The 12,044-nt window shown below is 40.7% G+C and overlaps 1 protein-coding gene across 1 annotated transcript in view; it reads right to left on the bottom strand.

Annotated features, from left to right (window-relative positions):
* LOC124712240 (carboxypeptidase D-like) overlaps window positions 1-12,044 on the bottom strand; it is a 255,060-nt gene that overhangs the window by 32,315 nt on the left and 210,701 nt on the right. Inside the window, exons 24-25 of the mRNA XM_047242533.1 lie at window positions 10,224-10,364; window positions 3,629-3,782 (exon numbers count right to left, since the gene is read on the bottom strand). Coding sequence (XP_047098489.1) covers window positions 3,629-3,782; window positions 10,224-10,364 — 295 coding nt within the window. The remainder of the gene's footprint in view (window positions 1-3,628; window positions 3,783-10,223; window positions 10,365-12,044) is intronic.

The following is a 12,044-nucleotide window of genomic DNA, read 5'->3' as shown; positions in this document are numbered from 1 at the left end:
ACAGGCTAGCCATGTGGACATGAGTGTTGGAGCCAGTGGGGAGTGGCACACAATGAAGGTGACATAGACACATGAATTGGGAAGGGGTGAGAGAACAGAGGAAGGGAAAACTGTTGGGTGGAGGGTGTGGAAATAGTTGGTTAACAGAGAGGGTTGCAGCAGAGCAACAGATGTCTTGCAAGGATAATTCCCATCTGTGTGGTTTAGAGGAACTGGTAGAGGAGAGAAGGATCCAGATCACCCAGATTGTCAGGCAGCCACTGAAACTGAGCATTTTGAGCTCAGCTGCATGTTGTGCCAATGGCACGTCACTTTGTTCTTGGGCACAGTTTGATGGTGGGCAGTCTTTCTGGTAGGCAGCTGGTTTGTTGTTATAGAGTAATAGAAAGCTGTGCATTGATTGCAGCAGAATTGGTGTATACATGGCTGCTTTCACAGGTGGTCCAGCCTTTGATGGGTTAGGGACTGGAGTAGGAAGTGCTGGGAGGGTGGACTGGGCATGTTTGCACCTGGCTCTACCACAGGGGTATGATCCCTAGGACAAGCGGTTGATGGTAGGAGTGGCATCAGGATGGACTAGGATATTACGTAGATTAGGTGGGCGATGGAGCAGCACTTTGGGAGGGGTGGAAAGTAATTTAGGTAGGATGTCCCTCATATCAGAACATGATGAAAGATAATCAAAGCCCTGGCAAAGGATATGGTTCAGCTGCTCCAGTCCATGACGATACTGGGTGATGAGGTGGGTGCTCGTTTGCAGCTGATTCTTTGTTGGAGGAGGGGATGGGAGATTAGGGGTATGTGGGGATATGGCACAGAAAATCTGTTTGCAAGCTATGTCTGAGGGATAGTGCCTGTCTGTGAAGGCCTTCATGAGACCTCCAACATACTGTGCAATGGAGTTCTTGCTGTAGATAAGCCATCCCCAGGTGACCACAGTGCATGGAAGGGATTTTTTAGCATTGGAAGGATGACAGCTGTCAAAATGTATGTGCTGGTGGTTAGTGGGTTTGATATGAAAGAAGTGTGGATGTAACCATCCAACAGGTGGATGCGAACGTTGTGGAAGGTGGCATGCTGAGTTGAGGAGGACCAGTTGAAATGGATGGGACAGAAGCTGTAGAGCTTGTGAAGGAATGAGGATAGGGTGTCTTAGCCCTGAGAGATCATTAACATATCATTAACGAACTTGAACAGACAAGGTATTTGGAAATTTGAGAGGCAAGGAAAGTTTCCTCTAGATGGACCGTGAAAAGGTTGGTATAGGAGGTGCCACATAGGCCTCTGTGGCTGTGCAATGGACTTGATTACATACCTTCTCCACAGAGGTGAAATATTTGTGTGTCTGGATATAGCTGGGAAGGTGTATGAGGAATGATGTAGTGGATGTGGAGTCTGAAGGACATTGGAAGAGAGTGTTTGATAACAGGAAGGCCATGGGCCTGGGAAATGTTGATGTATAAGAAGATGGTATCAACAGTGAGGGATCCAGGAGGTAAAGGGGTGAGCAAGGTGGATAGTCAGTGATGGAAGTGGTTAGTAACTTTAATGTGAGAGGCTAGGTTTCAGGCAATGAGTTGGAGATGATCAACAAAAGTGGAAAACTCTCAGTAGGAGCACAATAACCAGCTACAATGGATCATCCCAGATTGTTGGGTTTATAGATTTTAGAGAGGATGTAGAGGGTAGATTTACAGGTTGTTGTTTGTGTGAAGAGGAATATGGACTTGGGGGAAGGTCCTGGGAGGGGTCTAAGGATTTTAATAGGTTTTGAATGTTATGTTGGACTTCTGGGATGGAATAACTGTGGCAGAGTTTGTATGTGGAGGGGTCAGGCAGTTGGCAGAAGCCTTCTGATTCATCACAACAGTGGAGGAGCCCTTGCCTACAGAGAGAATGATTTTATCAGGATCTGTTTTGAGATTGTGTTTTAGTGTCTTTTCTGCTGCTGAAACATTAGTGTTCTTAGGAAGCATCCTGGGGAAGAATGGTGAGGTCAAGTTAGAGGTAAAGAACTCCTGGAAGGTGACCAGGAAGTGGTTATGTAGGTGGGGGTGGAGGAGGGTCATGGTTGGATGGTGGCATAGACTGGGAGAGGCAAGATTCAATGTTGAGATTAGGTTGGTTCTGGTTGTAGGGATTTGTGGCAAAGAAGTGTTTAACTGTAGGCATCAGGAGAAGGAGTTAGGTCTTTGACAAGTCCAACATGATTAAACTTTTGTGTGGGACTGATAGTGAGGCCTTTGGAAATGACTGGAACTTCTGTGGTATTGAGGCGTTTGGCCAAAAGGTTGACAACAGTGTTTTGGGTTTGTTTGGGTTCTGGATTTTGTAGAGTGTTGGGAAAAGTTGGGAGGTTGCAGCAAATTGAAAAGGTCAACTAAGTGTGGTCATGAGAAGTTGAGGGTGTTCACTGTGAGTTTGATGGGTGTTGCTGGATAGTGGTGCTCCAAGGTGGGATAGGATGTCAACAGGATGGACAATTTGTGGAGGTGGTGTCTGCAAAGCTCTTCCGGGTGTCATACGGCAATGGTTTCAGTTTTACAGATAGGGTGTATGTGATTAGGAATGCATAGCAATATTGTCTTAAAGAGAGAGAGCAGAGGTATTTTGGGAAGCCTATGTCATGGAGGTGTGTTTCTGTACAACCAGGTTTAGTGGTATGTGAAAAGGTGGAAGTCATTATGAAAGGAGGGGATGGATACAAAAATTGGAATTTTTATGGTTATGACATTGGAGGACTGTGGTTTTCATAGAATAAGCAGCATTTGAGGAACAGGTCGTGGGACTGGGTTTTAACTGGGGAAAGGGATGCTGTCCTGCATGGATCCTGATGGGTCTATTTGGGCTAGCTCTGACACCAATACCCACATGCCTAGGCTATGCAGCTTCCACCCCTACCACATGCATTCCTAACCAATAAACTCTTGCCTGCCTCCAAGCTACTAGCTACCCACCCCCAACCACTCTTCCTGCCCCCCCCCCCCCCGTACCCAATTCACCTGACAAAAACGCCCACCCCACCTTCACCCACCTGCCGCATTGCAATCCTGGGATTATGCACCCAGTCAGCACTACGTAGAAAGTATTCTTTCTTTTCTGTGTATCTCTTATGATGACGCATGATGCAATGACACTTTTTGGCGAGTGGTCTCCTATGCTGCTAAAGTATTTGCAAAGTTAAAACACAACATGTGATTTTATGCTTAAATTTACATTATTAAACATTTTATGTTTTTGACTTGTAAATAACACTATTTTCACGAGCTGCAACATGGTTGCGAATGGAACAGTGATCTGAAAATGTAGAGTAAATTTATTTTATTTCACGTCTATGGTCACAAACATGTAGGTCCTCAGACTACCAGTTTCAGTCAGCAATGACCATAAAACAGATCTGAAGATGGTCATCGCTGACCAAAACCGGTAGTCTGAAGACCTACAAGTTAGTGACAATAGACATGAAATAAAAGAAAATTAACACTACTATCGCTGCAATGACTTGATACCTTCAATAATCAGTGGCCTGTTTACCTACCACAAGATTCTCTAAACATATGCTGCACTACCTGTAACAAGAGTTTCTCAGCAAGAACATGTTCCATATTTTAAAAGAAATAAAATATACCAGACAGTCCAGATATGAGTGGAGCAGACAGCAGGGCCAGTAATCCTGCACGATTTTCATCCCAGATACCAGGTAGCCGTGATACATGTGGCTTACGATAACAATCAATGTACACATCCATCTGTGTCACACCAGCATTTCGCCAACTATATTCCTGCAACATTAATGTCAAATTCTGCATTATTCAAAGTAATATGCATTACAAGCAGCATTGTTACTTACAACATATCAACAGATACTTTTTCTAGCACAGATGTATGGCAATTTATACTAAATGCAACAATTTGTATTGCATTTTTTCCCCTCTCACTCCTCGAAAATTACGCTGTGTAAAAAAAATACTGAAGTCATTGTATAGTCCAACCAAGTGAAGTGGTTACCTGCAGCAACAACAGTGCTTGGTTGGCCGAAATTTTGCCAGAGTGACCCAAATAACCAATAAAGAACTGGAAAAGTGTGCACAATAAACAAAAATATGAAATGCGTGCGAACACACACACACACACACACACACACACACACACACACACACACACACACAGAGAGGGAGGGCGGTAGGGGGGCAGCAGGACTGTTGCTTCATCACTGGTGTTTGTGTGCAGTCCGCACAGCATGCGGAATAATAGTAAAATGTTCTGTGCTGCTATGATACTGACGGACAAGCTCTTGTCAACATGCTATCAGGAAAGACAGTGTAATGGTGAGAAGTAGGCTTCTGAATTGGAATACAGGTATTCAAGTGTTGAGCATTTCAGTGTTTATTTCTGGCTCCAGGGAGTCAGTTGGAGCCCAAGCCACAGAACTGTATTTTGGTTGGAAACCTAGAGGAAGAGGAGGAGGAGGGAGGAGGAGTTAATTTGTAATTATAAATTTTGACAAACAATTTTTTTTCTGGCTTTTGGAAGGAAAATAAAGAAGCTACCATATTTACCCAAATCTAAGCCACACCTGAGACACAACACTTCATATTCCAGAAAAAAAAGTATCTGAATCTAATGTGCATCCAAAAAATGAGACTCAAGACTAAGGGGGGAGGGGGGGGGGGGGGGGGGCAGGGAAGTTGTAGGCCAGTTCTTCAAAATCAAAACAAAGTTGGTTCATTCTCACATGATGTACGTATTAGATAGCTACAGTAGTTGAGTTCAAGTCATAAGCTTAGCAGTCAAGCTTAAGATACCTTCACACTGAAAACCAACTCCAACAAACAAAAACATACAACTGTTTTAAGTTTGGCAAACTTATAACAACTGTTGAAAACAGTTTCAAATTCTTGTAAACACATGTTCGGCATTTTTATTTTTTGTTACAGGAAAGCAATGGAAATGGATTCTGACTGTGAAGATTTTGCTCTTTCAGAGTACATGAAGAACCCATGCAGGATGGCAAGAGAAAGCCAACCAGGACAGAATGTTTCATTACTGAAGATCTTGTGCTAGAAGAATTGTGGAGAATTTTTTTGGAATATTGTAAGAAATTTTTCAGTGTCTTAGAACAACTATGCACTTAAGGCCTGAAAAAAGCAAAATTAATGACTTCTGCAACTGTGTATATGCACAGTTTTCTTAGAAAAAATAAAGAAAGTGCCACAGTTTACTCACAAAGTGGAAGTTTTTATGTAGAAGATCCAGAAACAGGCAGGGTTTTGGATGACAGTCAGAGGACGTCTCAGCAAAATAAATTTCTTCAGAGAAAGGGAGGCAACGCAGGAAGAACCGCAAAGAAAAGGGATGAATTTGCAATCTATTTTGTTTCGGATGTTGGTAAAGAGAAATGGCAAGAGAAATATGAATAAATAAATAACAAGTGAAAAGACAAATGCCAAACAAACCTCTTATAGCTTTAGTTATTAACAATGTAAGCCATTAATTTACAAACTACTTTGCATCAGATGTTGACAAAATGATACGACAAGAGAAATAAATAAATATCAGGTGAAAATACAGTTGTAATTACAAAATTTCCAACAGCTTCAGTTACACTAGTGAATTACATTTTACTTACGATTGTAAACATTTTTCCCCCTAGCTTGTTCACGTCTTCCGTATAATTCAAATGCTCTCAAAATATCCATTTTGGAACGTAGATCTCAGCTATGCCAGACCCACTTTTAATTTGGCCATTTTACAATACTCACAATGGTATTGTGTTTTTCATATTTGTCCATTTCCTTTAACACTCCACAAGAAGTACTCCAATTTTATCCAAAACTTCTTTCAACAAATATTTCCTTTTATATCTGTCTGTATATGCAGAATCAGAAGGATCTTATAGAGGTTTCCTCATTTCAGTTTCTAACAAAAGGCTGACTTGTTGGATCTGTTGACAATTTGTGAGTTGCCATTGTCGAAAGAAACACAGCAGATGAAGAAAGAAATGCAGCAGAAGGCACGGAAAATGCGCATGCGCAAGTCACACAACTCTGCCATGTTTTTGCTCACTGACCATAAACTACAACCTCGAGACAAAACTTCTCTCAACTAGTTGTTCAGACTCGTGACTCCAAACAACTATTGACAACACTTGGATACTAAGTTAAACTTCGAGTTGAAAACAGTTGTCAACCAAGTTTGATGGACTTGTTTTCAGTGTGAAGGTACCTTTAAACGAAGTTACTCTGTAAGACAATTTTCTCTTTCAAACATTTAAAACCACATGACTTTATTGTCATAGAAGGGTTAAAAATCAATGCTAGAAATCAATCGTTGTGCTCCATCCCTTACTGTATCACTATTCAGCATTAGAATACAAATTAAACATTACATGATGTGTTCTTCTGCATTGACTGTTGTCTCACTTGAGTTTGTTAGGTGCACAGGCATTAAATGAGATAACAGCTAATACAGAAGAATATATGGCATTATGTTTACATTTGTATTATTCTTATGGCAAAGAGCATACGTGATTTCAAGATTCATAGGAAACGTCTCTTGTCACTGGCAGTAAAACATCACGGAGGTGAAAAAAGAAAGGTGTTGTCATTATGTCACAAACTTACATAGCTCAAAAAATTATGTTCACCATATTCATACATCCATGGTTCACCATGGTGATACTTCCCCGTGAAGTCACTCTAATGTGCCCATGCCCAGTTTCGACCACGTTGGATGCTTTGATTGTGTGAAGATGTAGTTGTTTCATCAAAACTGCAGCTTGTATTGTTTACAGGAATCACATTTCATTTGAAAATGGAGCTGTTCAAACAACACAGGGAGTACATAAAGTCCGGGAACACTTTCAATTATTTATTGCACACGAACCAAACATTGTACAGATATCATACATATGTCATTTTGAAGAGAAACCCTGAAAGTTTGGTAATTTGCCGATAGTTAGTGCTAGTTGCAAACACGGTGACTTCAGGTGCAGAGTGAGCTTTCTGTGTATCAAACAAGTGTGCTACAGCTGTTCAACAGATGTTTAGAACCAAGTACGGTAAGAAGCCACTAGCAAGGAAAGCCATTCACCACTGGCACAAAAAATTCATTACAACGAGTTGCTTGTGCCCAGCAAAGAGAAGCAGACATCCCAGTGTGAGTGAAGTGAATGTGGAGCACGTACGAGAGACATTAATAAGGAGGGCAAAGAAGTCAGTGTGTTGTCCATCCAGTGAACTCGAAATGGCTCCAATGACAGTGTGGAAAGTACTGCGACAGAAGCTGTCTATGAAACCATTCAAATTGGAGCTAGTGCAGAAGCTCAGTGACGATGACAAAGGCAAGTATTTTGAGTTCTGTTCGCAGTTGCAACAACTGAATGAGGATGGGGACGGCATTGTTGATCACTTAATTTTTAGCGATGAAACCACTTTTCACACTAATGGGAAAGCGAACAGGCATAACTGTCGAATCTGGCGTACAAGGCATCCACACAAGTGCACTGAATTTGAGCGTGATCCCCCAAAAGTAAATGTTTTTTGTGTCTTGTCACATCGAAAACTGTAAGGGCCATTCTTCTTCACTGCTGGGAGCACTGTCACTGGATATTCCTACTTGGACATGTAGCAGCAATGGTTGATGCCTCAAATGCAATTGGACTCTCAGTTCATCTTTCAGCTCCATCGTGAAGTTCATGGGTACCTGAACACGGAGCTGCAACATCGATGGATCAGCTGTGTTACAGAAGGGGACAGCTGTTCCATGAAATGGCCTCCCCGATCACCAGCTCTCACTCCATGTGACTTTTTTCTGTGAGGACACATTGGAGATCTACCATGTGATGTAGCAGAGCTCCACGGAGAATACAGGAAGCAACTGCCACAGTCAACATCGCCATGCTGGGACAGGTATGGCAAGAATTTGATTACTGTATTGGCATCTGCTGGGTCACTCATGGTTCACATATCGAATGTTTGTAAAAAAATGTTTCAGAGTTTCTCTTCAAAATGCAATATGTATGATATCTGTGCAATGTTTAGTTCTTGTGCAATAAATAACTGAAAGTGTCCTGGACTTTATGTACACCCTGTATTTGTATACATGAATTATGGTTGCTCTGTTTACTTTTATTGTAGTAGTTTATGAGGGCTGTTCAGTAAAGAATGATCATAATTTTTTTTTACAACATACCTTTACTCATCCTCATAATTTTGATGGTCCTTCTCAAAGCAGTCTCCTGTGAATGTGAGGCACTTGTTCCGGCATTTCTGTCAGTCTTCAAAACACATGCTGGAAACCATTTTTTGATAGGTCCTTCAAAATCACCTCTGCAGCCTTCACCACTGCTTCTGATGATTGATAATGCCTCCCATGAAGGCGTTTCTTCATGTTATGGAATAGGCAAAAGTCACATGGGGCTAAATCCGATTCGGACTATAGGGAAGGTAAGGGATGCACTTCACTTTGATTTTTGCAAGATATTCAGCAACAGCATTGGCAATATACGGCCCAGCTACAATATTGGCAATATATGGCCGCGCATTATCATGGTGCAGCATCCAGCCTGCATCAAGGAAATATTGCCTTTTGTGCCTGATATGGACTTGCAATGTTTTCAGGTCAACCCTGTAGTATTTTCCAGTTACTGATGTGTGTGCAGGTACAACATGCTGATAAGCCATTCCATGAGTATCAAAGAATAAGATGACCATAACTTTCCCAGCAGAAGCAACCACTTTTGCTTTTTTGCAGGTTGGTGACAAAGGAGATTTCCACACTGAGCTTTGCTGTTTGCACTCAGGCTCAAAATGATGTAGCCAAGTTTCATCAGCAGTGATTACATTTGAAAGAAACTCTGGATCTTCCTCTAACATCAACTTTAACTGCAAGCGGACCTGCATGCGAATGTCCTCTTATTTGGGAATCAACAGTTTTGGAACCCATCGCACACAAACACCTGTCATGTGTTATTTTTCTGTCAACAATGTGTGGGTGGCATCCAATGAAATGTTCAGTAGTTCAAAAAGTGATCTTGAGGTAATTCGTTAATCCTCTCTCACAATGACAGCAACAGTGTTCATGATTTCTTCCATAAGAACAGTAACTGGAGCACTGGGTCCACCTTCCTTTGAAATTGATTGTCGCCCTTCTTTAAACCACCTTCGAGCTGTTCTGTATGGAAGAACAGACTCTCCATAGGTCTCCTGTAACATTGTATAGGCCTCAGCTGAAGATTTGTTGAGACAAAAGCAGAATTTCAAAGCCGCATACTGTTCTTCACGTGTTACCCCATTGCAGTGGTAGGTGATACTGACGTTGTCTGCCTCTAACAGGTGGGAACCAGGAGTCCCAACAACGAAAGTACTATGGCATGTTTGTTGCACATTAAGCTAACAGACTATCATAAGATTAAATTTTATTGCGAGAAATTATGACCGTAAAAAAATTATGATCATTCTTCATTGAACAGCCCTTGTATTTCTGTCATTTAACTTTAAACTGTATAATCTGACGGCATGTCAAAATATAAGGAAGTTTGATCAGCATCCCCTATCTGGCCAAGATAGTATTGGTTATCAGTGCACCACCTCATTACAAAGCACTGAAATTCCACAAGTTTTCTTGATAATTTTTCGGTAGTTGCTGCAAAGTGAAGCTCACTTCCAAAATGAAAAACTCTGTGCTTCATAAAAAGACTAATACAGTTGTGGCCAGCCTTAAAATTTTTCATTTTTTACACTTGAGCAGTTTCATCTGCCTTAATTTTTAAAATTTCAGCATTCACAGGCAGAAATTTCTCATGTTGTTCCTTAACAAACGCGTTTGAAATTACTTCAAGAGCATGATACTGTACACACCCAAATAATTTGTCTCTTTGCAGTTACCACTGTCTGATGCTGCTTTCAATGCCGCATTGCAGATCTGCAGTACGATTAGAACTTTTTTTCTGAAAAAGAAAAACTTCCTTCTTGACTTAAGACTTTTAGGATGAAGTATATCAGTTTCTTCAAATATAGCCTTAAACTGTCCAACCTGTTTGCTTAATGTAGGACTTTCAGTAGGATTCATATCTTAATTTATACATTCCAGATTTCTCATGAAAACTAGTACCAGTAGCCATATCATGTTTGTATGTTGTTTATTACTGTGTAAACTTATTGTGGTGCTGCAATTTTTCATTGTGTTTACTTGAGTTTACAAGGGTGGCAATTAAACCTTACCTGCATCATACCGGGTTGAGGGTTCCACTCAGCTGCCGTCACAACAGCACTTGTGGGGTTTCCATTTGGTCCTGTAGTGCAATTTGCATGGCCTGCTGCAGAATTTCTGGATGCATACAGAAGACCCAAATCTCGCAAAGCCTGTTGAAAAACAATTACAGAAAAATATGAATAATCTGTAGTGTAACATATCACCTAGGGGAAGTGATGTGTTGCGTGGCATCTGTCAAACAAATGAATTGCCACCGTAAAAGTTTTATTTAATTAATGAGCTAGTGTGGTATGCTGTTCAGAAGTTTGTTTTCTTTATTTGAATTTATTCTGGAGTGGATGGATGCAGGGTATCTGCAAGTTGGCAAGACAATAGCACTCTTACTACATTTCGCAGTACCTGCCATTTGGGCAGTCTATTCCATGTTGTCAGGTCCTGTCTTGGAGGTATGGTGCTCATCGTGGAAGAAGAACTGCTGTGACAATAAAAAAAAAAAAAAACAGCAGAAATGGAATGAATGTCAATTAATATCAAATGAAATTGTAATTGATGCAGCTTGTTTGTCAGAAAGTATTGTATTAGCTGCTTGAGTACTGTAAGGAATCGGTCAATATATGAATGTTAAAGGAGGAGGTCTCTACATAATTTATTGGTTGAGAGAGACCTTTTTACCTTCCAGCACAGAAGAAGCTGCAGAAGGAGAAAAAGTCTACATCAACAAACACATACACAGTTAGTCTGATCTGGCAGTTTGAATGCAGAATTTTTGATCAATAGTAATGGTAAATTCATTTATGAAAACAGTACATCACGTAAAATACAGACTGGGTAGACCACTTCAGATCTTTCAGTAATGTAACCATTAAAGTAACATGGTTTCTCTTGAGAAGTTCTTTTGCATTTCGCAACAAACTTTTATTTAGATGTAACTATGGACAAAATTCACTCCTCAAGTCTAATCATGGAATGTAAATTGCTGAGTGATGAAAGCATGAACAGAATGCTATGCAAATGAGCTTAGGTACTTAGAACAATATGTGATGCATTTAAGCTTTCACTTATAGTTTGGCCAAATTAAAAGGAAAATTAAAATAAAAAACAACAAGAATTATAGTCAGGAAAACCATGCTTATCTTTTTAATCAGCCTCAACATGGCTTCCTTGAAGGAAAGCTGTATGATGGTACCTTACTCCAGTATGTGCTATCATTTTTGTAGGGTGATTAAAAAAGCAGTAAAACTATATATACAAAGGATACTATGAAAGTTATGCAATACAGCTTTACTTATTTATTTTTTTGCAAAGTAATTTCTGCCATACTGAATACACCTATCTATCCTCCAACCCCAATCCCTAAACCAGTTCTCCCAAGTTTCTGTAGGGAATAAGGCACACTCATTATCCTACCCCCTCAAGAGGTCCTTATCCCTTGAAAACAGCACTCCTTTCACCTCCATTTTCACATGCGGGAACAATGCAACATCACGCAGAGCAAGGTATGGATTGTAAAAAGGTGGCTCAAGAAGTTTCAGTGCTGTACCCTGCAAATATTCAGTGCATGCTTTGGCGTGGTGAGCTGGAGCATTGCCAAGATGTAAGAACCAAGTTTCCATTCCTGACTTCAGTCACAGGCTCTTCGAAGACTGGATGACTTTGGACAGACACTGCTCAGTGTAACACTTGGCTATGACTGTCTTCTGTGTGTCCAAATCAGCACGCTCCACAATTCCACTCAATTTGAAAATAACGGTTATCATTTTCTTCTTTACTGATTGGGATTTTCAGACAGCTAAGAGTGTGTCATCATCTTCAAAGACTCAAACTTTGTT

This window comes from Schistocerca piceifrons, chromosome 8 (genome assembly GCF_021461385.2).
Source record: "Schistocerca piceifrons isolate TAMUIC-IGC-003096 chromosome 8, iqSchPice1.1, whole genome shotgun sequence".
Taxonomy (NCBI): domain Eukaryota; kingdom Metazoa; phylum Arthropoda; class Insecta; order Orthoptera; family Acrididae; genus Schistocerca; species Schistocerca piceifrons.
The sequence above is the reverse complement of the archived record's forward strand: the minus strand, read 5'-3'. Positions and strand labels throughout refer to the sequence as shown.